Source organism: Capra hircus, chromosome 19 (assembly GCF_001704415.2).
Source record: "Capra hircus breed San Clemente chromosome 19, ASM170441v1, whole genome shotgun sequence".
Classification (NCBI taxonomy): domain Eukaryota; kingdom Metazoa; phylum Chordata; class Mammalia; order Artiodactyla; family Bovidae; genus Capra; species Capra hircus.
In genome coordinates, this window is record NC_030826.1 from 54,395,802 (window position 1) to 54,422,641 (window position 26,840).

The 26,840-nt window shown below is 52.6% G+C and overlaps 1 protein-coding gene and 1 long non-coding RNA gene across 3 annotated transcripts; one reads left to right on the forward strand and one right to left on the reverse strand.

Moving 5' to 3' along the window:
* On the forward strand, positions 11 to 18,050 carry ST6GALNAC2 (ST6 N-acetylgalactosaminide alpha-2,6-sialyltransferase 2). 2 transcript variants are annotated; one of them, XM_018063734.1, is made up of 9 exons: positions 11 to 256; positions 4,127 to 4,190; positions 8,616 to 8,790; positions 9,383 to 9,551; positions 9,970 to 10,108; positions 12,194 to 12,297; positions 13,934 to 14,122; positions 16,023 to 16,122; positions 17,267 to 18,050. In XM_018063734.1, the coding sequence occupies exons 1-9, from the start codon at positions 135 to 137 to the stop codon at positions 17,432 to 17,434; spliced, it is 1,230 nt and encodes a 409-aa protein (XP_017919223.1). In that variant the 5' UTR covers positions 11 to 134; the 3' UTR covers positions 17,435 to 18,050. The 2 variants fall into 2 exon arrangements, with proteins under 2 accessions (XP_017919223.1, XP_017919224.1); XM_018063735.1 differs by having other exon boundaries at positions 15 to 256; positions 14,039 to 14,122.
* On the reverse strand, positions 18,740 to 23,236 carry LOC102184471. Its single transcript, XR_310826.3, has 6 exons — positions 23,136 to 23,236; positions 22,563 to 22,617; positions 22,038 to 22,122; positions 20,395 to 20,493; positions 20,205 to 20,281; positions 18,740 to 19,251 (listed from the first exon to the last, which is right to left on the reverse strand). It is a non-coding gene; the product is annotated as an uncharacterized LOC102184471 (long non-coding RNA).

Consider the following 26,840-nt stretch of genomic DNA (forward strand, 5'->3'; position numbering starts at 1 on the left):
AGAGGCGGGGCGGGGAGGCGTGGCGGGGCCGGGCGGGGCCGGACGGCCGACTCCGGGAGTCCAGCCCGGCGCACCCGGGCCTCTCCTCTCCGCCCGGGTCGGCTGCCGACGGGACGCCCTCGGGCCGAGGCTGCATGGGGCTCCAGCGTGGCCGGCTCTTCTGGCCGCTGCTCCTGCTCGCGGCTGCCTGCTCCGGGATCCTGGTCGCCCTGTACTCGACGGTGGAGTTGCACCTGGGGCCCCGCACCGGAGCCAGGTAGGAGCTGCCGCGCGGGACCTGTCCGGAGGGCGCAGGGGACGCGCCGGGCGCCCAGCCCGGGGCCGGGGTGCCCTCTGGGGAGGCTTGCCGCGGGGACTCGGGCTGCGGCCCTTTGTACCCAGAGCCTCCGCCCCGGCGTTAAACTCGTGCTGCCGGGGGTCCCACAGCTGCTGCTGGATCCAAGAGGAGCTTCGCCCCTTGCGCACCGGAGATCCACTCCCGACAGCTTTCTGCTGACTTCCCTCCAGCCCTGATTAGAAACCCTTTCATTTGTTCAACTTTGGCTTGGACATCGGAGTCAGATAAAATCAGTCCTGGCTTTCCACGAATTGTCCCTCGCTAACGTCACATTTCTCAGATTCTACTTTGGGGGCAGGGACCCAAGTCTCCCAGATCCAGAGTTGCACGCGGCTCCTCAGTCCGGCGGCGGCAGGTCGCGCTTCTCTGGCTCGTTGTGGTCCCTGCCCTCCCCGCGCTCGGCTCGCTTCTCTCCTCCCGCTCTGTTCCATTGTTTATTTTGATAAGCCCTGTCTGGGCGCAATCCGGTGAAGAGGTGGACCGGGGCCCACCTTGGGCTCCACCCAAGTTTCCCTCCCTGAGCTGCTCCTTCTGCGCTCCGCTCCCTCTCGCTGACCCTGGGCACCTTCCTTTCATTTGTGCCCCAGGAGGAGAAACCTGAGAGCCTGCCTTTGGTAGGTCAAGGTTCCAGTTACTGAAGAAACCTTAAAAGGGATTTAGCTTTTCTTCCGGAAGGTGGACCGAGCTGTGCCCAGCGTCTGGATTTGTGAGGCCCCACGGGTACCTACAGCCTGGTGCAGAGGCCTCTGGGCCCTGGCTTTCCCTTCCCAGTGCTTTTCCACCCACACAGTCCTCACTAAAGGGAATGAAGTCAGAATTAGTGTCTGCTCTCAGGAATGGGGTCTCCAGGTGGTTCAGTGGTAAAGAATCTGCCTGCCAAGCAGGAGACCTAGGTTCAATCCCTGGATCAGGAAGATCCCCTGGAGAAGGAAATGGCAACCCACTGCAGTATCCTTGCCTGGGAAATCCCAAGGACAGAGGAGCCTGGCGGGCTATAGTCCATGGAGTCGCAAAAGAGTCAGACACTCAGACAGGACTTAGCGACTAAAACACAAAACAAAAAACACTCAGGAAACAAAGTCAAAGGGCACCCAATGTTGCAAAACAATATGAAACACACTTGCCATTGATTATGCATACCCTCCCTTTAGAACCAAAGGTGCTCTGCCTGGCAACACCTGAAGTTACCGTCGCCTCCTTGGAGTCAGACATTGATTGCATAAAGAGGACTGAAAAGGACTGAGGGTATTAAGAAAGCAGATACGTATCAGTTTTCTGTAAGGATATTTTGAAACACATTTGTTTGAACATCCTTCAAAAGTAACTAATACCACTATACATATGAGGTTGACTGAACATCCATTATATCTCAACAAAGCTTTTTTAAATGACCTTTCATGTTTAAAAAATCTAGTACAATCTGTCCATATCCTTGATGTTTTGGTGATGTTTGCATTTTAGCTAAACTCCAGGGGCCAGGTCCAGACTCAGCCTCATTAGGAGCTGGACAAGCAGAGGGACAGGCGGGATAGAAATCTGAGCAGGGCAAGCAAGCTACGTGACCCCCCTCACCTGGGAATCAAAAGCAGCCCTCCCGGGCTACAGTGGGGAGTCCAGGGGAAGCCAAGTGCTGGGACCAGGCCTGGCACACCAGAGATGGGAGATGAGGCTCTCCTTGCAGGTTAGAGGGTGGAATCGGTCCAGTCAGTAGTTCCCAGGCTTGGAATTTCTAGACTCGTTTTAGAGCGGGTTGCCATTTCCTCCTCCAGGGGATCTTCCTGACTAAACCCATTGTCTCCTGCATTGCAGGTGGATTCTTTACCACTGAGCCATTGGAGAAGCCTTATTCCCAGGGTGGTGTCTAAAAGCCTTTGGATTCGGCGGGGGCGGGGGTGTTGGGGGAGTCTCTTGAACAGAAGGGGTGCTCTGGAGAGGAGCTGGCCTTCCTGAGACCTGAGCGATTCAAGGCTCCCTCCTGTTTCTATTCTGCCCATTCAGCAGTTCCTCCGTCAGGTTCCAAGCCTGGGTGCATGTTAGAATCACTGGGGAGGAAGGGATGACAGTGGGGGGAGGGGGGTTCTGGAGACCCAGAACCATCCGATCAGAATTCTGGTGTTTTTCAAAAGTTCCCTGGGGGTTCCTGAAGGCCACCTGGGCTAAGCACCAGGGTGCCAGTTCCTCCTCTGAGAGGAGCTACAGGGTTTTGTGGTTGGCCGATCTGGGTTGAGTGGAGGAAAGGATCGCCCTGCTTTTTCTGGCCTGCTCTTCCAAAGTCTTTCACCCTGAAGGCAGGTGGGTCCAGATGTTCTTGTGGCTCAAACGGTCTTGGTGCCTAGAAGGAAGTCACTGGAAGCGTTAGTTTCCTTCGAAACTGCTGATCTCAGATCCTCCCCCACCTGCTCCCTCTGGGTTGTAGGGGAGGCGAGAGGAGTCTGGCAGTAGCCCAACCACCCTCTTGAATGGATAGGGGCTCCTGTTCCTTCTTGTTTGCCCTCTGCCCAGGTGGCTCAGTGGTAAAGAATGTTACTGCTAATGCAGGAGCTGCAGGTTTGATTCCTGGGTGAGGAAGATCCCCTGGAGGAGGAAATGGCAACCCACTCCAGTCTTCTTGCCTGGAAGATCCCACGGACAGAGGAGCCTGATATGCTACATACAGTCCATAGGGTCGCAAAGAGTCAGACACAACTAAGCGCACGTGCACACACACACACACACACACACACACGCATTGGTGCAGGGACCACCTAGCACCTGGAAAGTGGGTGTGGGGCAGTAACCTAGACCCTTACCTCCCTCCAGAAGGGTCAGTGTCGTTGAGGCCTGTCACAGGGTCCCTTCCCTTTGCCCTTTAGGTAACAATAGCTAATATTTAGAAGACACTTCTTACATAAGATAACACAGACTCTGTTTGAAGGTTCCGGACAAGAATGCAGGCAGGGCTTTACTGGGGCCCCTGCCACAGCAACAGGAAGCAAACCCAATGCCAGGTTTTCTTGCTTGCTCCCTGGGGTTGAGGGGGGCTCAGTGAGTTGGTTCCTTCTACAGGGTGACAGTAGGGATGGGTCCAGGGGGTCAGGCCAAAGAGATGGCTTAGTGGTAAGCCATGTGCCGGCTGAACGTGCATACCTGCTTCTGCTCAGAGTCTGGTCTTCCTGTATCTCTTTGTCCATAATTTGCCGCAGCTGCTGCATGTACTCAGCTACTTTCAGTCCCTTGTAGTTTACTTTGCGTTTTGTTGCTCGAGGAGATGTTTGTCCAAATGCAAACACTGCAGCAAAGGGTCCCAGGCCCCAAATCTGACCATCTTCACACCTGCATGATCATCCCTGCTGAACAGACACAGGCACTGAGCTTCTAAGAAGTTCAGTGGCTTCCAGAGACCCTGGAACCCAAACCCATGGAGTTGGGCTTTGGCCCCACCCCTTTCGCCAGGTGAAGGGGGCCCAGGGCACCCGGGATCTAACACTTGTTTCTGGGGCCTTAACAGGGAGACCACTTAGGTGGTCACGAGCCCAGGGAGCTGGCAATCTTTCCTATTTTATGTTTTCATCTCTTAACCACCATCTCACTATTCCAGTACATTCCACATTTCAGCCACTTGCCAAGGGGCTAGGCAGAACATAATAAGGTGATATTTTGTGCCCAAAGAGAAAGAGATGAGCAAGAATCAGAGCTTAGGGGAAAAAATAAAAAATCAGACCCTGATGGACGGTCAGCCTCCAGAGTTACCAGACGAGCACGCTCCGGGGGCAGGTCAGACCCCGGCTTTACTTCCTCCTTCTCCCCCAGGAACACTACGTCATCGTCGCGAGCTTTCTTTGGACACAAGGCATCGAATTCTAGGACAAGAAAGGTACAGTGGTGGGCTACCCTGTGGCTGGGTACGAGGGGAAAGAAAAATGGGAATGAGAACATTCTTGTGAGCCTGCTGGGCGGGAGCTCTCTGGAAATCCCCCTCCCTCCTCTCCCCCCACCCCCCTACATCCCCCTCCTCACCCGGAGAATGGAGCACAGAACTGAGGGGCCAGCCAGCCAGAGCTCTTCAGACCTGACCACTGAGGTCCCTGCACCCCAACAGCAGAGAAACATGGCTCCATTTTTACTCCTTGGGGTATAACCAGCAGAAAAGTTCTTGCAAATCTTGATTTATCTTTAAAAGTTCTCTGATTTTTACATTCTACACCTCAAAATGTCTTTTTACTGTAAAACTCACATTTAAACTGTTAGCATGCATGTGAGCTAAGTCACTTCAGTCGTGTCCGACTGTTTGCAACCCTATGGACTGTAGCCCTCTGTCCATGGGATTCTCCAGGCAAGAATACTGGAGTGGGTTGCCATGCCCTCCTCCAGGGGATCTTCCAGACCCAGGGATCAAACCCGCATCTCTTACGTCTCCCGTATCGGCAGGAGGGTTCTTTACCACTAGCACCACCTGAGAAGCCCTTTAAACTGTTTACCATGAAGTAAACACCAAGCCCAGGGGACTCCCCTGCTCTGTAACAGAGCACACTGACTGTGGCCTGACAGGCCGTCTCACACATTTTACCTGCGTTCTCTCACTTAAACCTGTCGCCAAGCTTGGGAGGCAGCTTTTACAGTAAAATGAGGCTCAGAGATACCCTGCTCAGGTTATCCGTGGAAAAGAGGTGGCACAGGGATTCAAGCCTTTCTTGGACCCCCGGGCTGGCTCTGAACTCCCGAGCAAGGTGCCCTCACCCTCTCTGCAGACTGCAGTCGAGCGGGATGATGACTGTGTAGTTCTGGCCTGATCCCGGTTTAAGAGTTGTTTTTTCATGCCCAAGACACTGGAACTTGTTAACTGAGGTCTCATGGGGGCAAGATCTCACCACATGCAAGACTGACTACAGAGCTGTCAGCAGCAGAGCAAGCTCCCCCCGGAAGGTGATGGAGACCCCACCCACCCCCGCCCCAAGAACAGAGGTCAGGTGGACACTTGGCTGACTGGCTGAAGAAAGGCCTTAAGCGTCTTAAAGCACTTGGCCAGGTCATCTTTACTTTTCCTACAGTCCTTTTCACCTTGAGCTACTTGATGCTAATTGACATATTTCCTAATCTGGTTTAAAAACAAAAGGATTTGAGCTTTTGTCTTTTGGATATATATGACATGGGGGGGAAAAAAGAATAAAATGAAGAAGTAGGTAAAGGAAAAATAAAGGTAAGAAAGTTAGACAATAATGTCAGATAAGTGCATGAAAAATATGCCAGAGGGTGTCAGAGATGGGCTCTGAGCTTCCCTGTGATGACAGCAAAGACGGAAAGCTTACCACCCTGTCCATGAGATAAAAGCAAGCCAGCTGCCCAAGCAAAGTGCAGCCCTTCTGGATATGGAGACCTGAAGATTTTTCTCTTGAAGCCTTATAAAAAGGCCCTGAAGATTTTTCTCTTGGAGCCTTGTAAAGGAGGCCCTGGGAAACATCCCTATGATTAACTGAAGAGGAGTGAAACTGATGTAGTAAGTTCAGCTTAATGCTTGCTTTTAAAGCATGCATTTGGTCCATAAAGATTGCTGTGGGGGTAAAACAAGTTGAGCAGAACCCAAATTTCGTGTGTGTTTATCAGTGATTTTGTCAGCCAGAACACTGATAAATGCAGAAAACCATACTCCACCGAAGGGAATCATGTAGGAATACCCAAAAGGCACGCATGTGCACACTTCAGCCAGCCATCTGCTTCATCGCATGTTTTATAACTGGCTTCCCACCACTTCACGATAACTCCCAAACTGCCACCCTTCCGAAGCGCACATCCCCAAGCAAATGTCAGTTCTTTTCCAAGGTCAAGCGCCATATTTTGAGAACTACTTATATATTTCTTGGGCTTCCCTGGTGACTCAGACGGTAAAGAATCTGACTGCAATGCAGGAGACCTGGGTTTGATCCTGGGTCGGGAAGATCCCCTGGAGAAGGGAATGGCTACCCACTCCAGTAAATGCCTGGAGAATCCCATGGACAGAGGAGCCTGGCGGGCTGTAGTCCATGGGGTTGCAAAGAGTCGGACACAACTGAGTGACTAACATTTTCACTTTTCTAGATGTTTCCTAACCAGTGAATGTGTGTAAAACTGCTTCTATCTTCATTGTATGCATCACTGATCGTTTTCTGAGTTACTGCTGCTCGTAGTCCCTTTTCCCAAAAGCCCTGTGGTTTGGGTTGCGGTTCTGCAGGATGGTTTTTAGGCATTCGTATGTCACATAACAGCAGAAACGACTGTACAACTCTTTCCCACGTTGTCTTTTGATCAAACCAACAGCTTAACCAAGAGCCCCTTCAATGGAAGAATAGCCCTGCCCAGGCCAGGGCTGCTCAGGAATCTGACACGGGGGTCCTCGGGCAGAGGGGGCTGGGGCCTGTCTGGTACCCATGCTCTCCTTCAAGGTCGCTGTGTGCGGAGGCCCCTGCAAGGCTTCCTATGACTGCTGGCACAAAAGACCACCAACTTGGGTGTCTTAAAACAAGAGAAATGGAGTCTCTCACGGTTCTAGAGGCCAGAAGTCTGAAGTCAGGTATCCAGCAGGGCCAGCCGCCCTCTGAAGTCTCCAAGGAAGAATCTCTCCTGGCCTCTTCCAGCTTATGGGGGCTCCAGCTGTCCCCCGGCTTGGAGCTGCATCACTCACTCTCTGCTCGCACCCCACCATCAGCACGTGCCTTCTTTGTATGATTTTATTTTTGGCCGTGCAGCGTCTTCGTTGCTGCGTGGGCCCTCCTCTAGTGGTGGTGAGCGAGGGCTACTCTCCAGCTGCGGTGCACGGGCTTCTTATTGCGGTGGCTTCTTTTGAGGCAGAACACAGGCTCTAGGGCGTACACACTTCAGCCGCTGCGGCCCATGGGCTCCATAGTTGCGGGGCCAGGCTCTAGAGCACAGGGTCAATAGTTGTGGAGCACAGACTTCATTGCTCCGCGGCATGTGGGATCTTCCTGGATCAGGGATCGAACCCGTGTCTCCTGCACTGGCAGGTGGATTCTTTACGCCTGAGCCACCACAGGAAGCCTAGCACATGCCTTCTCATAGGATACCAGTCATTGAATTTAGGGCCCACCTTAGTACATTGGAAGCTATATTCCATTTATGTGTGTGGCTCAGTCACTTCAGTCGTGTCTGACGCTTTGCAGCCTGATGGACTGTAGCCAACCAGGCTCCTCTGTCCATGGGATTCTCCAGGCTGGAGTGTGTTGCCTAGCCCTCCTCCAGGGGATCTTCCCAACGTAAGGATCAAGCCCGCGTCTCCTTGACCTTTCTGCACTGCAGGTGGATCCTTTACCGCTGAGCCACCTTACGGTGTAACCTCACCTTACTGATTACATCTGCAAAGACCCTCTTTCCACATAAGGTCACATTCTGAGGTTTGCAGCAGACATGAATTGGGAGAGGGGACATTATTCAACTCAAGATAGGCACCGGCTGGTCAAAGACATCACAGATCTTCGCAACAGCCCTTTCCACACGAACCCTACTGCAGCAAGGACAGCCAGGGCAAGGGTTTGGACCCAGGCTGATGGATTCCAAGGCCTGGGGTGGACCTCCTCCAATACAGGGCAGGCAGCTCTTACCCATTTGTGGGAAAGTGCCCTCAAGTTCCCCCCAAGTGTGAGGTAAAGTAGTAGGCCAAAGCCGTCAGGCCCGAGAGACATGGCATCCAGGGAGAAGGGCTGGGCAGGGTAAATCCAGAAAGCTCTCTGATCCTCCCCGGTCCACTGCATACAGGCCAGCTTGGCTGGCACATCTAGGGGGTGGCCCAAGTCTGGAGAGGGAAGGGCAGTGCGCTTCCCTCCCAGCCCTCTTGTGGGGTATGCAGGCTCCCTGGAAGGTTCCTGGCTGTTCCAGAACAGCCCTCGGGGACTTCCCTGGGGGTCCTTGGGCTTCCCTGGTGAGTTTGATCCCTGGGTAGGGGAAGATCCCACCCAGGAGAAGGAAATGGCAACCACTCCAGTATTCTTGCCTGGAGAATCCGATGGATAGGGGAGCCTGGCAGGCTACAGTCCGTGGGATCACAGAGTAGGACACAACTGAGCGACTAACACTGGGAGTCCAGTGGTTAAGAATCCGCCTCACAGTGTAGGGCACGTGGGTTCCATCCCTGGGTGGGGAAGTGGGATCCCACATACCTCAGGGCAGCGAGGCCCACAGTGCCACCGGAGAGCTCGCGTGCCACACCTAGAGAGGCCTGACCACGGAGATCCTACATGATGCAACTAAGACCCAAGGCGGCCAAATAAGTAAATTTTAAAAAGAAACAGCCCTCTTATCTTGTCACCCACAGAACCTGCTCTGTCAACATGCACTTTCCCTCGCCGTTCAGCGGCACCCTCGCTTCCAGAATCTGTTTAACTTCTCCACTCCAGTGCTGCTGTCGGGGGACCTCTTCACCCAGCAGCTCTGGGACAGCCTGAGCCAGCACAAAGCCCCCTACGGCTGGCAGGGGCTCTCCCACCAAGGTAACCTGCAGCCCCTGGCCCTAACTAGTCCGTTCCTGCTGCTCTGGGGCTACGGTGCCCCTCTCTCCTCACTTCCTCCCAGGCAGGCTTCAAGGCTCGCCACCACTGCTTGGAGACTCCCTCCCTCTACAAGCACCCTTTACAAGGGTCAAGAAGAGGGGCCTGGCTACCGCCCCACCCCACCCCCGCCACCAGCGGCTCTTGCCCTCCTGGGGCCTGGCATGAAAGATGGTCAGTGTCCAAAGGTGGCCCGAGGATAGCAGTTGTGAGCCCTCAAACAGCCCATTGATGGCTGCTGCTGGGAGAGACCACCCAGAGCCCCCTCCACTTTAAATCAGCCCTTCCACCCCAGACCCGCAGGCCCCAAATTATTTCCTTTTGGAATAAGCAAAGTCGGGAGGACTGGTTATCTGAGTTCCTGAGATGACTGGGGCCACAGCCAACCCTCCCACCCCACCCTCTTTGCAGGCGTCCTCCACCCTCTGTGCCTCTCGAGAGAGGGCTGGTGTCAGGCCTCAGGCAGGTGCAGGGTGCCAGGAAGAGTCTCGAGAAGGCCCCAGTGCCCCTCATGGTGCCCCACCTTGTCCCACAGCCATCACCTCCACCCTTAACCTCCTGAACGGCTCGGAGAGCACAAGGCTGTTCGCCGTCTCTAGGGAGCTGCTTCCTGGCTGCATCCGGTGTGCCGTGGTGGGTAACGGAGGCATTCTGAATGGCTCCCGCCAGGGTCAGAACATTGATGCCCATGACTACGTGTTCAGGTATGTGGGCCAGGGGCCAGGGAGGAAGCAGAAGAGGAGCTGGGTGGAGAGCTGGTTCCCAGCCAGCCCCCCAGGGGGGAGCATCATAGGTGAGGGCGTGGGCTAATGGAGCAGCAGCGGCCTCAGGCAGCTCAGCAGTTGTGATGGGCGGACAGGCGCGGACAAGGGCGTTACGCAGACAGACCCTGAAGATGCGCGAGGCTGTGGTCAACCCAGGGGACCCGGGAGGAAGGAGCTGCCAGGGCTGGCTTCACCCATTTCACAGGGTGTCCCTTCAGGTGCCCGGCTGTCAGGATGGGGCTGGCGACTGGGCACTGGGGCTGCCATGGGTAGAAGGAGTGCCAGAAGCCTGGGGATGGAAGTCGACATGCAGTACCGTGTAGCCACAAGCAGGCTGATGAGCCTCTGTTTGGACCAGACTCAATGGTGCGGTGATCAAAGGCTTCGAGAATGACGTGGGCACCAAGATCTCCTTCTACGGTTTCACCGTGAACACAATGAAGAACTCCCTCATCTCCTACTCGAACGTGGGCTTCACCTCTGTGCCGCAGGGACAGGTGAGGCTCCGACAGGCACCACGGTCCCTGACAGTCGGCGCTGTTGTTTCCTGTCTGCCCCCTCATCGCACCGCGGGGCAGGTCATGGGGCTCCTAAGCCCCAGCCCAATGGATGGACAGGTTGTGCGCCGGGATCTAGGGCCTGTGTGATGAGCGCCCTGTGGCTCAGGACCAGGAAAGCTCTGGAGTGGAGCGTGAATGACTAATATTTACTGAAGGCTTATGGAGTGCCAGGCACTTTACAGAGACCACATCAGCCCCCTCTTACTGGTGAGGGCACTAAGGCTCAGGGCCCCTTCATTCAGCAGGGCGGCAGTGGAGCCGGACTCAAACCCCAGCTATCCCCCAACCCAGAGCTCAGCAGCACACAGCCAGCCAGAGGGCATTTGCTGAGTGTCTCCTCCATTCCCACCCCACACACACTCAGCACAGCAGCACCTGTGAACTGAAACCTGAGTCTGTCTGCTGCCTCCAGGCTCTTTCAACCACACCCAGATGCTCTAACACCATGCTTCCCCTTCTAGGGGGCTTCCCTGAGAGCTCAGTTGGTAAAGAATCCACTTGTGATGCAAGGGACCCCACTTCGATCCCCAGGTCAGGAAGATCCACTGGAGAAAGGAAAGGCTACTCACTCCAGTATTCTGGCCTGGAGAATTCAGAATTCCAGGGACCATATAGTCTATGGGGTCATAAAAAGGCAGACAAGACTGAGCGACTTTCACTTTCTTTCCCCTTCCAGAGCAGGCTGGCTCCCCCATGCAGTGGGGAGGTCCCAGGATAAGGGTGCTGTGGTCCTCGATAGGGCTGGTTTGAGTTTCCAGCAGCTTCCTCCTCTTACCAGGGACGTCAGAGGTGTCCAAGCCACAGCATCCATGCTCCAAGGCCTCTTTTAGCTCATGATAAAACAAGATAGCACAGTTTCATTTCTAGTGTAGCCACAGAACCTGTATGCGTTCATGCTAACTTGATTCAGTTGTGTCCAACTCTGTGCGATCCTATGGACTGTAGCCCTCCAGGTTCCTCTGTCCATAGGATTCTCCAGGGAAGAATACTGCAGAGGGTAGCCTTTCTCTTCTCCAAGGAATCTTCCTGACTCAGAGTCCAACCTGGGTCTCCCTCATTGTAGGCTGATTCTTTACTGTCTGAGCCATCAGGGATGCCCTTCCCAGATGACTCAGCAAGTAAAGAATCCACTTGCAATTCAGGAGACATACGAGATGCAGGTTCAATCCCTGGGTTGGGAAGAGCCCCTGGAGAAAGAAATGGCAACCCACTCCAGTATTCTTGCCTGGGAAATCCCATGGCCAGAGGAGCCTGGCAACCCACTCCAGTATTTTTGCCTGGGAAATCCCATGGCTAGAGGAGCCTGGCGGGCTACAGTCCAACAGGGTTGCAAAGAGGTAGACACGACCAAGCAACTAAGCATACACACACCAGCAGCATGTTGGACCCTAGTTTGCTGACGAAGGATTGAACCCGCGCCCCTGTGTTGGAAGGTAGAGTTTTAACCAGTGGACCAGGGAAGTCCCTCATCAGAGTGGTTTTGGCTCAGGGTCTCCCAGTAGTCACAGTCAGGCTTGACAGGGGCTGTGGTCATCAGAAGGCCCGCCTGGCCCAGGGTGAAGATGGCTCCCTCACAGCCCTCACCATGCCGGCCCCTCTGAAGGGCTAATATACTGCCTCCCCGATGGGCTAGCTAGCTCAACCCAGGGTGAGCAATCCCAGAGAGCAAGGAAGCTCCTCCAGTGTCTTTTATGACCCCCTCTCCAAGGGAGTCACGCACGCTTCCTTACTCCCACTATTTCTTATCCATTAGAAAAATTCTTAGTCCCTCAGTCCAGCCCACACTCAAGGGAATGGCAGTTGAGCACGGCTCCTTGAAGGGAAGAATATCAACGGGTTTGAGTGCTGAAACCCTCAGTGGAGCCTGAAAGAACAGGGCACCTGAACGTGGAAATTACAGACTCAGAAGGGAAATGCTCCCGCCAGGGCAGGGGGCCCGACTGGGCGGAGGGCGGTCCACTCGGAGCAGGAAGTCCCCGTGGTCTTGTCCCCACTGGGGCTGCTTCTCTGTTGCCCCGACAGCACCTGCGCTATATCTTCATCCCCTCGGACATACGTGACTACATGATGCTGAGATCCGCCATCCTGGGTGTGCCTGTCCCGGAGGGCACCGATAAAGGAGACAGGTGAGCAGCCAAGCAGGGAAATAGGGCATGGTACTGCTCCCGGGTCCACTGTCAGATGGGAAAGGTGGCTGAAGGTAGCCAGAAAGGCCCCAAGAATCCATCAGAGCATTAGTAAGAGTAAACTCTTCTTTTTTTCCTACCCTTGGGAAAGCTCAAGTAATGCTGCTCGTCCCCAGGGACCCTCCTGACCAGGTGGGCTGCAGGTTCAAGGGGCTCCTTTTGGAATGGGGGCCGGCAGGCCTGGCCCCTCAGCTTCAGATGTGGTCCCATAACCTGCCCAGCTGGCCTGGCCGCAGCTGGCCCTGCTGTCCCGTTGAGTGCATTGTGTTTGGAGACCAAGAATGGGGGCCAGGACCCATGCCATTCCTTGGCAGGCACCCTCCCAAGACTGCCCATGAAATGGGAGAGCAGGGGACGTGGGCCCAGTGTCCTGCGGAGTGGGAACAAAGGGCCTTCTGTCTGTCCTCCCCCACCTTCCTGGGCAGCAGGCCCGTGTCCAGCTCTTTTGAACCATGTCCAGGCCTCATCTGAACCTTCTCCCTGTGGTGCTGAAGACAATTTCTTGTCCCTGAGTTGGGTCCTCACAAATCTGCACCAACCCCTGTAGCCGCAAGGACTGGACCTCCTGTCTCTCTGGCCCCCGGACATTTCACCCACCCTCAAAGACGCCTTCTGAGGCGTCCTGAGGGGTTAAGCCCTCCAGGGCCAGGCCAGCCCCGCCCCGTGCCTCGCCCCATGCCCCGCCCCAACCTGCTGATGACCTAACAATCGCCTGGCAGCCGCTCCTGGGGGTGGGCTTTGGGACCCAGACGGGACTGGCTCCTGGGGGCTGGGGGGGGCTGGCTCAAAGACATCGGGTGGACATTAAGCCTCCCCAACACCAATGAGCTCCCCCTCCCATTCCCCTAATCCGTCCCCTGCCCAGTCCCCCTCCCAGTCCAGATCCAACCATACCAACCAGCAGCCCTATGCCAGCTCTGGCGGCTCAGCTCCTTCCCCGTCCCCTACCCGGGGGTCTTCCCGTGCCCCATCTCACCCTGCCACCCCAAATGCCTCACAGCCCTCTTCCCGGGCCTCCTCCCTGACCCCCAGCCCTCATGTCCAGCCTCGAGGGTCTTCGCAAAATGCCACTCCACCCGCCTCCAAATCTCCCTCTCAATCTGGCTTGAAATCCCTCTCCCGAAACTCTTCCCAAACTCCCCCCATGCCTGGCGCCAAGTCCCCCGCCCACAGCCCCGCGCCCTCGGCCTCCTACATCGGGCTCGGGCCCATCCGGGGCATCCCGTCCTACATCGCCCCCTACGTGCCCCGCTTCATGAAAGAGACCCCCTTCTTCCAGCCTCCTACTTCGCCCCTCCCGCAGAACCAGTGCTTCCCCTGCTCCTTCCCCTGCCGGGCCCGGGACCGCCTGCGCCCGCGCCAGCCCCCAGACTCCCTGTACTTCCCTCTCCTCCCGCCGCCTCCGCACCTGCCCCGGGTCAGCTGCTCCTACCCGTCTCCCCCCGCCCTGTTCACGCCCCCCTCCTCCCTCTCCTACACCCCGCCCACCGAGGTCCTGGTGGGCGGGAAGCCGCACGTGGTGCCCACGGTGCTCCCAGCCACCTTCTACACCCCGTTCTCCCGCTACTACTCTCAGCCCCGCCCCTACCGGTCCATCCACCGCCACCGCCCCAGCGCCTTTCACCTCTCCTCGCTCCACGACGGCTCTGGCCGCTCCGTTCACTTCTATCGTGGGTCCTAGGCCTCAGACCTATTTTGGACCGGACTCCTCTGCCAGCAAATTCAAGCTACTCCATCCAGACTTCATCAGCTACCTGAGAGAGAGGTAGGTGCGGGCAGGGGTGGTGCTGGGAGCGACTCCCCCGCCCACGCCCACCACTCGCCCCACACCTACCGGCAGCACTGGCTTTAACCCCCGAAGATGAAACCCACAGCTGGGCCACGTGCCGAGGACCCCCGTGGCCGGGCCCCCCCGCAGCACTCACGCTGCTTCATTTACTTCTTGTTTAGTCCCTCAGTCCTGTCCCATTCTTTGCGACCCCATGGATGGTAGCCCGCCAGGCTTCTCTGTCCATGGCATCTCCCACAAAGAATACTGGAGTTGATTACCATTTCCTTCTCCAGGGGATCTTCTGGACCCAGATTGAACCCAAGTCTTCCGTTACTGGCAGGTGGATTCTTTACCACTGAGCCACCAGGTTAAACACATTGATGGAGGTGATGTTCTATCAGTCAAGGCAGACAGGAAACTCAACAGGCTTACTTACCAAAAATGTTCATCAACGCTTAGGCTGGGCATAGAGGGAACCTAAGTGTGGGGCTGTATGGGGACTAGCGGAAGCCAGCATTCAGGCCCAAACACAGGAGGACCCTGGGAGGAGCCTGGGGAACCCCTGCCTGCAGATCTCCACCCTCACCCCACCCACCAGTGGTTCTCAGCAGGAGGCTGGTCCACTGCCCTGTCTGGAGAGTTGGTAGGCTGCAGTCCATGGGGTTGCTAAGAGTTGGACACGACCGAGCAACTTCACTTTGACTTTCCACTTTCGTGCATTGGAGAAGGAAACGGCAACCCACTCCAGTATTCTTGCCTAGAGAATCCCAGGCATGGGGTGGCACAGGGTCGGACACGACTGAAGCGACTTAGCAGCAGCAGGCAACCTGAGTGCCCCTAGTGGGCAGAGGCCGGGGATGCTGCTGAACCACCTACAAGACACAGGGCAGTCCCTGCAATGCACATCTGTCCAGCCTGAAGTGGTGACGGTGCTGCAGCTGGGACGCCTACTGCATGCAGGCCCGGGCTAGCACCCCAAGACCCAGAGCAGGCCAGGGGCGGCAGGAGCATCTGGGAGGCAAACTGAAGACCACTCAACAGAGGAAGAACAGGCTGAGAGGCTAGGTGATTTGCCTGGCAAGGCCTAGATGAGAACCCAGGGCTGAGGTCAAGGCTCATGGTCACCATACTGTGGCCTCATTTTGGACCATCTGGGTGTCTGAAAGCGTGTACGTGTGCATGCACACATGTGCACCATCTCACTAGCGACCCAGTCACAGGACCTACGTGTCCTCTGTCCTCGTGTGGCTCCTGCTTGGCCAGTCTGGAGGTGAAATTTAGGTGTCAGGTTAAATACGCCAACTATGCCTGTGACGTTGTGGTGCGGGAGTGTGCTGCTGAGAGGAAAAGCACGTTAGGCTGGATTCAGGCTTCTAGAGAGCGGGAGAAAGGGAAGGGTCTCACCTGTGGTTCTTCAGGAGGGCCTGTTTCTCCTCCTCACTGCTTGTTACCTAAGGTGTTATTTCAACCAAAGATTTTTGTGTATAATTCATCTTTCTCCAAATGGCAGATGGGTGAGGGTAGAAGGGCCAGAAAATTTTGCCGTTTTCCAGCCTGCCTGAGTTGGTGTAATGGCACAACCCTCAAGCTAATGTGCAAGAACACAAGTCTTGGGCTTTTTTGGCTGCACTGGGTTTTCTTTACTGCATGGGCTTTCTCTAGTTGTGGCAAACAAGGCCTACTCTTCGCTGTGGGGTGTAGGCTTCTCATTTTGGTGGCCTCTCCAGAGTGCGGGCCCTAGGCACACGGGCTTAGTTGCGCCTCAGCATGTGGGATCTTCCTGGACCAGGGGCTGAACCCCTGTCCCCTGCACTGGCAGGCAGATTCTTAGTCACTGGACCACCAAGGGAGTCCTCCAGAGTCTTTGAGTTTTGATGCTTCTTTTTGCTTCCAGGTTTTTGAAATCAAAGTTGATTAACACAAAATTTGGAGACCTATACATGCCTAGTACTGGGGCCCTCATGTTGCTGACAGCTTTGCATACCTGTGACCAGGTAAGAGTTCTGCTCTCTCAGGAGCCCACAGCAGCAGAGCTGGTGTGAATGGAACCTTATTCCATCCCTGAGATCCTCTACCTGAGGCCTGCTAGCCCAGACCCGGGACTCTGGGCCTCCATCCCGTGGCGGAAGGCTCTCCAGCTGCAGGAGCCATCTAGTCTAGGCAATGGGGTGGAGGAAGTGCTCTTGGTCCCTTAAGGGTCAGCCCTGGGCCCAGTCTTGCCTTCCTCCCCAGGGCCACCTTCCCCTGGCCTTGTCCTTTCACCCTCTGCCCCGGGGCAGCCGCTGCACATGGTGTTTAAGGGACATATAACTTAACTGCTCTTGTCAAAGCAAAATCTCAACCAAAGTGGGTAGGGACATCTGTTTTGGGAAGATTCTCTCAAACTGAGGTGGGCAGCCTTCCACACATGGAGTCTCTGAAATCACTCCATGAGCTAATTCTTTACTGGGGTGGTACCCACATGAGCTGCAGAGACAGAGGCTAGGAAGCAGGTTTCAGGGAAAGGCAGTGGTGACCCAGGCACAAGAGCTGGAGGCCAAGCACCACTGGGCTCTGGTCCCCTTTCCACGTTTCACACAGGACTCTCCTGTCTGCAGTCACCATTAGAACAGGAAGCGGGAGGTAAGGGGCTTTCTGCCTCCGTCTTGAGCATAATGACCATGGCTTTGGTGTCACAGACTGGAGTTAAAAACCCAGCCCAGCTACTTACTAGCTTGTGACTGGGGACACACATTTTGGTTATCTTTCTGAGCCCGTTTCCCCATTTGTAAAACAGGGACAGTATCTGCGATTATTTAGTTGGGTGAGAAAATGTGCAGAAAGCACAGGGCAGCTATAAAAACGTGGTTGAGAATGGTGGTTGTCCTCACCTTCACATGAGGCAGCTATGCCCAAGTTCCTGCCACTTTATAAACTGTGCTTAGTCGCTCAGTCATGTCTGACTCTTTGCAACCCCATGGACTATAGCCCACCAGGAACCTCTGTCCATGGGGATTCTCCAGGAAATACTGGAGTGGGTTGACATGCCCTACTCCAGGGGCCACACTGCAGGCACCTACTTTACCATCTGAGCACCAAGGAAGCCCTTTACACATAGCAGCTCAAATGCTAATTCAAATGCTAACTGTCCTTGTCCAGGTTAGCGCCTATGGATTCATCACCAGCAACTACCAGAAATTTTCTGACCACTATTTCGATCGAATGAAGAAGCCACTGATATTCTATGCAAACCACGACCTGTCCCTGGAAGCCACCCTTTGGAGGGACCTGCACAAGGCTGGCATCCTTTGGTTGTACCAGCGGTGACCCAGAAACATCCAAGACCTTTATTTTTGCAGAGCTGTGGCCCTCGGCCCCTCAAGTAACTAAAGCTACCTTCCTGTGCGTTCTATCCTTGACACACACCTTCCCCCTTCCCTATAGAAGAGAGGGGATGTGTCAGTCACTGAAGAATGCTTTGTGGGAAACCCTACCTTGTTCTTAGCTCACCAAAGGAGACTCCTCTGGGCCCAGGGAGACAACCCAACCTTGGTCGAGGAAAAAGACTGCTCTGCTGGGCTCATCTTGAAAACTGAAGGGAACGCTCTCAAGATGAGACTGACAGCGGGAGCATGCAGGGATCCTTCAGAGCTGAGCATTTCCAAGCCAGCAGTGGTACGGACTGACTAGGTCAGTGGAGTGGCTCAGGGCCTCTCAATTAACGAAGGTCAAGCAGCAGTAGAAACAAATGCACTTTTCAGCCCAAATCCTCCCACTAGCATGTCCAGCCTCAGACTCCAAAGCAGTTCACCTCAAGGACATGTTGCAACAGGTTTATCTTCGAAAGGGAACGGACTCACTTCTGCCCCCTGATAAAGTGGGAGCTCAGAGGGCAGAAAGTCATCTGAAATTAGTTAACTGCATAAACAATGGATAACCACTGTGTCTGTGTTTGTGTTGGGGGAAGTAGTATATCACGCAGGGTGTTTAACACAGAGAGTCTGAACCACCGGAAAGTTGTGGCCTCTGATTAAAGGCCCACTGAGGATGTAGTACCACCCCATCACCAAAAGGACATTATTGGGTAACAAACCCTCATCCCTGGACACTGACTATCAAGGCTTCAATAATTTGACTGGATACAGGCAGCTTTCTTTTAGATTATACGGGCTTCAAAGTATAAATCAACGGAATGACCACTACACAGCTCCGTACACAAACCCTGGGTTTGACTGTGGTGTCACTACACCCCGTAAGGCAGTGGAGCGGGCTGGGGAGGTCTCCCCGGGGCGGGCTGGCAAGAGCCTCCCACCCAGAACCTGGCCTCTGGCCCCTGCTTCTGAAGGGTCATTCCTCTCCATACAACACTGCTGCTTTTTTAAGACAGGTGACTAAGAGAAAGGACATTCACGATTTAACCACTATAGCAGCTACTTGAGAAAGCACGGCTTCCTGAGGCCTGGACCCCTTTCCCCCATATTTTATTTTTTCCCTATTCCCATCACATCTGTAGTTAGCAAACCCGTCAACTGTATAACATCGATTTAGTGAGAAACTTTAAACTTTCATTTATAAAAGAACGTGCTGATACACAGAAGAAACCACAGGTCTCAATCTGAAATCCACAAATGCTTTAAGTCAACTTTTAAATGCTTTAATTTGCTTTAGAGTTAAACCCAAGACACACTGTAGAAATCCACTGAGAAATGTTTTTTTAGGCTGAACACCTGTTTCCCCTTAGTCTTCAACAGAGCGTGTCCATGTGAGTTTCATTTTACAAAACTGCAGTCCCCCCACTGCACCAAGATCACCTAAACTCTGTGTGTGGTAGTGCAAATGTTCTTAGTTCTACCTTAATTTACAAGAGGCAATCCTGAAGGAACTCATTCTAAGCGATCGACCATTTTGCCTGTGTGTGTGTAAGGCACAAGTAGACTGATTCAGTGCAGGCTAGTGGGTCCCAACTGCCTCTTTCCAGGAGACAGTGCAAAGCCCCAGTAAAGAGCACCCACAAAGTGCTGGGGGCATTTATATTCAGACGCCCTCTGAAGTCAAACATACAGGTTCGGGGAATCCCCTGGTGGGTCCAGTGGTTAGGACTCGGCGCTCTCACTGCCAAGGGCCAGGGTTGATGTGCAGCAGAGCTGAAAAAACAAAACACAAAACACCCCTCCAGGTTCACTTGGGTCCCGCAGAACAGTCAAGTCCACTCAGAAGCAGACTGTAACCCAGCAGGTAGACCTTCCCACTTGCTAACACGTCCTGTCACTATGTTTGCTTTAGGCTGTAGGCTGCTTGGACCAGTTTTCTGGTTCTTTAAATCCCACCCCAAATACAGCTTCCCTGGTGACCAAACAAATATGTGACCTTACATATGAAGAGCTGCACATACCTCCCAACTTCAACAGAAAAGAAAGGCAATCTGTGCCCACTTCAAGCATGGCATTTCAATGGGAACAAAGCCCAGTGCCACTCTGCTACTCTCCTGCTCACAAGCCAGCCATGCCATTCAGACAAGAGCTGGGCTAACCCCAGCAGAGTGCCCTGCGTGAACAAGGCACCTGGAAACCATGCTAGTGCCAAGGTACCCCTTCTTTCCTGAATGTCAGGACACAGTAAAAAGACAAGAGATCAGATAGTCCTGAAGTGTGCTCACTGCCACAGCCGGCACACATCTTCCATTGCCGTCTGTCTCAAAGAGCGCATTCATTTTCTTGAAATATGTGACAAGCACTCTTTCATTCCACAGTTAAAAGCATAAGCCAGATCTGGGCCACTTGCCCATTACTGCCACCTCTTATAGCCTGTGCCCTCAGAGCCAAAGGGTGACAGGGCAGCCCACCACTGGTTTTCACGTGGCAGAGGGATGGGGCACCAGGACTGGGGTCTCAGCAGGGTACATAAGCACAGCTCCCTTTGGAGTGCGTTCTGTCTGATCCCTTATAAAGCCTGAACTGCTTTTAAGAGCCCAGAGCCAGCCCCTTAAGCCTCAGAACAGACTGTTTTCCCTCAGTCGAGATGTTCAGACAGGGATAACTAACCATCACAGGCTTGTGGGGATTCTTTTGGACCCGTAAGATAGAAACAGAAAGCTTACATTACAAACAACGGGAGAGAACAGTTTCACTTGCTTTAGGTAAAGCAGGTCAGTTCTGTTTCACACGCTGCAGACATCTAGCAAAGAAAACAGACGTATGTCAAAGTCACCTTGCCACTCAGCACAACCCAAGGGCCGGGGGAAACAGAGCACATCCACCCAGGCCTGTCCCAAAGGTTTCCTCTATTACACGAGAGAAGTTCCATGCCGAGCCCAGGGCAGCCGCCACAGCACTGCAGCCGGTGTCTTTTTCTGGAGTATCCTTTTCGGCCTCAAACTGAGGCTGTACCTGGCAAGGGGAAATTGCAAAGGAAAACCTATTCAAGAAGGTCTACACAAGTATCTCTCAGACAGATCACTGCTAATTCAGGCATTAAACAAACCAAATAAACCAGGCCTCAATTTTCTCTAAAGCAAACTTGGGAAACTGAGTCTCAGATATCCAGATTCCACACTCAAAGGCCTTATTTTGGCCTTCAGACAGGGATAACTTCACATCATCATGGACTCAGCTCCCCACCCAGCTGCCAGCCCACAGCACAAGCAAACCATGTTTTCCTTACCAAATTCCGCTTTACTTCCTTTCCCAGGAACTTATTCAATCTTATCTGGTTTATTAGAATGTGCTTGCCCTCAAGGGCAAAAACTTTCTATCTAGTGCCTAGCTGTACCCAGCGTCCCACACCTGACACGGTGACAGTTCCTGTCCTTTTAAAGCCAGGGTCTCCCTGAGCACAAAGTGTCTAGTAGCCGAGTAAATATTTCAGCATCTTTGTGCTGTCAGTGGAAATGTCTAAAACAGTGTGGATTACTCCTTTCAGCCAGACCACTGAAGGCCGGCTGCACAAAGGGTGCCTGATGCCAAGAAGAATCAACACCAAACAAGGTCACTTCTTTGCTCGCCTGTGTGCAAAATGATACTGCAGAGGGACCATGTGGCTTTCAGTTCTTTAAGATAGGGATTATAGATCTGCCCTGAGAGCTACTTAAAAATAGCCAGTACGATAACCTTGCTGTAATAAAAATCCCCGAGCTAAAAGTAGATCAGATCATCTCCCTGTTCCTCCACATCTGCTCCTAAATAGCCACACATGATTCTTGGGCTACACTCTAAAGCCATCTCACCCATCTTAGCATGGGTGGAGGTGGGGTCCAGGCACATTCTACAGGTGCAGAGCCAGGTCTGAAAAGCACCACTCTTGTCTTTTAGAAATGAAGAAACAAGGGCTAGTGTGGTTACCTGGTAACAAGCTGAGACTGGAGTCTCAGTCTAATAGTGGGTTTCAACTTCAACTCTACATTTTGGGTGGGGAGTTCTTTGTCGGGGTGGTGGGGGGCCTGTCATGTACACTATAGGGTAATTAGGGTTACTGCCTGGATCCCAGCAACACCCTCCACCCCTAGTTGAGAACCACTAGTCTAACTCAATGACCAGCTGTTAACTATATCTCAATAAAGCTTAATAAAAATGTCCCCCTTCCAAAATCACTTATAGCTTTGTTTTTATGGCTCTTAAAAAAAAATAACCTAGTTGTGTAACTTTGGGCAAGTGAACTCATTAATTCAGTTGACTTACTCGGGAGCAACATAGGGGAAACATCTACCTCACAGTGTTGTAACAATCACTGTGAGGGTACTTGGTGAGAGGTCTAGGAAAGAGTTCATACTACTCTTCTCTGGGCACTAAAAGGAAAAACTATTCAAGAAGGCCTACACAAGTATCTCTCAGATAGCTGTTAATGTGTGGGAAGACCCACACATCTCTGAAATCTAACAAGCCAACACTTAAAGGAACCATAATCTATGCAATTCTGTTAAAGTTAAAACTCTTACCATTTATAGACATTTCATCACAAGGATCCTTACATCTCTGGATGATGGTTTTCATGTGACTTTTTTCAAAGCCCCCAGCCTACATCTTTAAAAGAAAAATATGGATAACACATTAACAGGAACAAACTTAGGATATTCATTCCCAAGAACATAATTTAAAACGTTGAGCCTCAGCAAGTTAGATTTCCTCACAAAAGAAGTCTTTTCAGACAGGGATAACTTTAAATCATCCTCAGCTCAACCAGTAAGGAACATTTCTAAATCTCAATCAACTTTAAAACTCAAGTTCCAAGTCTCCCTTTTACCCGTGAATGCAGTGGCATCCACTTTGGTTTTAAACAGCGACACCTAGTGGCCACAACTACACTGGCACAGAGACCATCCTCATTTCTGGATTCTGAGTAGGACCCCCAACTGGTCCTGAGTCAGCCAGGATTCAGAGCTGCGGTGCGTGGCAGGCTTAAGACCATCTCGGCTTTCTCATTTCTGCTGCCCACCCAAGTTCCTGCCTGCATGCATTCTTACTTATTTCAGACTTCCATTCGTCACTTCTAAGCTTCTCTGCAGATGCCGGAAAGGCCTGTGGGGAATAAAAACATAAGCATGTTAAGGGTCGCTATAAAACTGCAGCCTTCCAGACAAAGTCTACCACGCCACTATTAGCTGTAGAATTAAGTGAAACTGATTGGGGCTGTCCTCTATGCACTCCAACAGGAAGCCAAATATTTAGACGTTAATACCCTGGATGTTAATTGCGAGCCTGCCCCGTGGGAGGACCTGGGGACAAGCAGGGCCCCTGGGCCTGCAAGCTCAGCGCTTGGGTGGCCATGAGGCCTGGGGGCTGCGCAGGATGGAAGAGACGTTCTCCCCCAGGAGGGACGCTGCGATGTCAAAGGTGGGCTTGGGCTCTCTCTCCCTTCAGTAGCAAAACCTCGCACCCTTTGGAAAGCGTTTTCTCACCGAGTATCTCAGTTAATCCTCCCAACCACCTATGGGGGTGGGGGTTGGGGGAACCAGGCCTAGCGTCACTATTTCGCCTTCGAGCAGCGAGAGGCCAAGTATGCTAGCGCCGTATCAAGGAATAAGCTGTTTACCCACCTCCGCAGCCTTCCCTCGGCTAAAGGGCCGAGGTTGCTGGCCTTGCTGGAACCACAGCGAGGAAGCCATGACTCCCAGTCAAGCAGCCCGCATCGGAAAAGGAGGCCGGTTTCCGCCTGCGCGCAAGTCTTCACGGAAGTCTCGCGCGAACTCTCGCGCTATTGAGAAAGGGCTGCTGGGAAATGTAGTGTTGTCAACGGCCGCTGAGGGGCGCCCGAGGCTCTGAAGCCCGGGTAAGATGGTGGCCGCCACTGGGGACAGTAGAGAGCCCAGGGCGGGAGGCTTGCTCTGTATAGAAACCCCGGCGGTTAGAAAACGAAGACCGACGGTCGTTTCGGTTACAAAGTCGCTATCTGTTGCGTGAACAGGCTGTCCCTGGCCGAGATTGGCTGGGTGGTGGAGGCCGCAGAAAGTTCGAGGGGGCTTCGAGAGGAACCTCTGAGGGACTTCGTAGTTAATTGCTCGACGGATTTTATTAGAGTCATGGAGGGGGTGGTTGCGTTAGTGAAGGAAAAGGAGATTCCCGGGGAATTCGTTGTTCGACGTCCCGCTCCGTTGCTCTTAGTTGGGGCGCGGGCGGCAGAGGGCGCCCGAGAGCGACCGGTCGGGCCGGGCCGGGCCGGGCTCGAAATTCCCCTGAACCCAAGGGGCGGCACGCAAAAATAATTATACTTTACAAAAAGAACAGAGTAGTGTAACACCGTCTGCTACTCCTGAGGGCTGTTTTTCAGGCAGTCACCCCGGCTTTAGTTTTGAAATTGTAAAAGGGCAAAACAACAACTAGAGTCACAGCCAGAATGTATACCTATTTGGAAATTAAATGTGCGGACTTCCCTGGCAATCCAGTGATTGACTCTGGACTTCCAGTGCAGGAAACACTGGTTCGATCCTTGGACAGGGAACTAAGATCTCACGTGCTGCATGTCCTGCGACCAATACTAATAATAATAATAGTAAAGTTGCAAGACCATGAAGCCTTAAAACATCACCCTTTCCCCATCCTCATCAGCCCTTTAGCAATGATCTCAGTAGCATTTAAGTCTGGATTAAATTGTTCTGTGTGTAGTAATGTTTCGGGGACTTATTTTCAAGTTACCACATCTGTTAATGTTTGCCTTCCTTAATTTGATTGTAAGCTGTTCAAGGCAGAAGTCTAATTTGTTTTTTCTTTTTAAATTCTTCACAGACCTAGTTGGTATTCCACTGCCTCTGCTCACAGTAAGTACTCCACAAATACAATCATTAACTCAGCAATAGCTCCAATTGTGTGAAATTGGCCCCTAAGTTTCTGTTTTACCCTTGAAGACAAATTATTTTGTACAATACCAAAAGAAAGAATGAGGTCTCTTCCTGCAGACTAAATTTATTTCAGGCTCTAAGTGTGGAATTTGCCAAAAGCTGCTTGTGTGTAGGCAGGTGATCTGCTGGCAAAACAATAATGATAGCTAATGCTTTATAACACTTACTGTGAGACATTCACTCCTTGAGTACTTTATGGATATTAATTTGTTTCATCCTCACCACTGCATGGTGAAGTGTGTTATCACTACTCTTGTTTTTACAGATGGGGAAAGAGGAACATTGAAATATTACATAACTTGCCCTAGTTCACACACTAGTAACTGGTGGAATCAGGGTTTGATCCTAGCCTGTAGAGTCTGTACTCTTACGATGAAGTTATACTGTACTGTGAGTGTATATATAAATTGATCTTACATAGAAGGGTTTGGGATTGTGGGGGAGGGGAAGGAAAACAGATTTTGTGTGTTTCCATGGGTGGTTAGAGATGAAACTGAGAAGTGGGGTGTGGATGATGGGCACCCGTTCCACTGTTTTTAGCCATTTTCTGGCAGGAATAGTGAGGATGAGAGGCTGCAGGAGCTGATCTGTGAAAGACTGAGGGCTCTGGGCTGTCGCGGGGCTGTCTTGAAAAATGGAAGTGTTAGTCACTCAGTTGTGTCGACTCTGCAACCCCATGGACTGTAGCCTGCCAGGTTCCTCTGTCCATGGGATTTCCCAGGCAAGAATACTGGAGTGGGTTGCCATTACCTTTTCCAGGGGATCTTCCCAACCCAGGGACTGAATCCAGGTCCCCTACATTGCAGGGAGGGGGCTGTCTTGGGTCCCAGACTAATTGGCACCCAGTGTGCAGTGAAGGCTGTTCGTCCCAGCTCTAGAAGGGCCACTGTGCCAGAGGACACAGTGGAGGTTTCACACCTGACAGGGCCCTTGGTAAAACAGCAGCAGGCTCACGGTGGATGGGGGTGTCACGGGCTGCTGGGCTGTGGCCAAGTGACTGAGCAAAATGCAATGAGCCCTTGTGCCTGAGTACGCGTCAGGTGCACTGCATAGGCCACCCGGAAATAACTGGGAAACACAAAATGCGCTAGCGTTCCTGAATGAGGGCAAGGGCTCAGAGCTATTGAGAGGGAAATGCTAATGTTGTTGTGACTTCATTTGCTGGCGAGGTCTAGGATATTTGAATTTTACATTATTCAAGGCCAGTGTAGACCTATATTTGTTACATGGAGAGTCACACAGTCTAGAGATAAGTGACAGAAGTAGATCAGAAGGTTTACAGGGCAGGAGTCCCCAGGGCTGTGCAGGGCCTTGGCTCTGATTGCAGAGGGGAAATCGGGTCAGCCAACCTGCTGCGCTCAGGCAGTCAGCTCACGGAGTTCCATTCACTGATAGGATTTCAGTTCAGTTCAGTCGCTCAGATGTGTCTGACTCTGCGATCCCATGGACTGCAGCACGCCAGGCTTCCCTGTCCATCACCAGCTCCCAGAGTTCACCCAGACCCATGTCCATTGAGTTGTTGTTGCCATCCAACCATCTCATCCTCTGTCATCCCCTTCTCCCACCTTCAATCTTTTGCAGCATCAGGGTCTTTTCAAATGAGTCAATTCTTCACATCAGATGGCCAAAGTATTGCAGTTTCAGTTCCAGCATCAGTCCTTCCAGTGAATAGTCAGGACTGATTTCCTTTAGGATGGACTGGTTGAATCTCCTTGCAGTCCAAGGGACTCTCAAGAGTCTTATCCAACACTACAGTTTGAAAGCATCAATTCTTCGACGCTCAGCTTTCTTTATAGTCCAACTCTCAACATCCATACATGACTACTGGAAAAACCATAGCTTTGACTAGATGGACCTTTGTTGGCAAAGTAAAGTCTCTGCTTTTTAACATGCTGTCTAGGTTGGTCATAACTTTTCTTCCAAGGAGCAAGCATCTCTTAATTTCATGGCTGCAGTCACCATCTGCAGTGACTTTGGAGCCCAAAAAAATAAAGTCTGACACTGTTTCCCCAAATGTTTGCCATGAAGTGATGGGACTGGATGCCATGATCTTAGTTTTCTGAATGTTAAGTTTTAAGTCAACTTTTTCACCCTCTTCTTTCACTGTCATCAAGAGGCTCTTTAGTTTTTCTTCACTTTCTGCCATAGGGTGGTGTCATATGCATATCTGAGGTTATTGATATTTCTCCTGGCAATCTTGTTTCCAGCTTGTGCTTCATCCAGTGCAGGGTTTCTCATGATGTACTCTGCATATAAGTTAAATAAGCAGGGTGACAATATACAGCTTTGACGTACTCTTTTCCCGATTTGGAATCAGTCTGTTGTTCCATGTCCAGTTCTAACTGTTGCTTCTTGACCTGCTACAGATTCCTCAGGAGGCAGGTCAGGTGGTCTGGTATTCCCATC

Excerpts from the sequence above, each read along its gene's own strand:
- ST6GALNAC2 (XM_018063734.1), top strand. The coding sequence starts at position 135 with ATGGGGCTCCAGCGTGGCCGGCTCTTCTGGCCGCTGCTCCTGCTCGCG. Across the intron at positions 9,552-9,969 it reads GCCCATGACTACGTGTTCAG|ACTCAATGGTGCGGTGATCA; the intron begins GTATGTGGGCCA and ends TGTTTGGACCAG. Across the intron at positions 10,109-12,193 it reads CCTCTGTGCCGCAGGGACAG|CACCTGCGCTATATCTTCAT; the intron begins GTGAGGCTCCGA and ends TTGCCCCGACAG.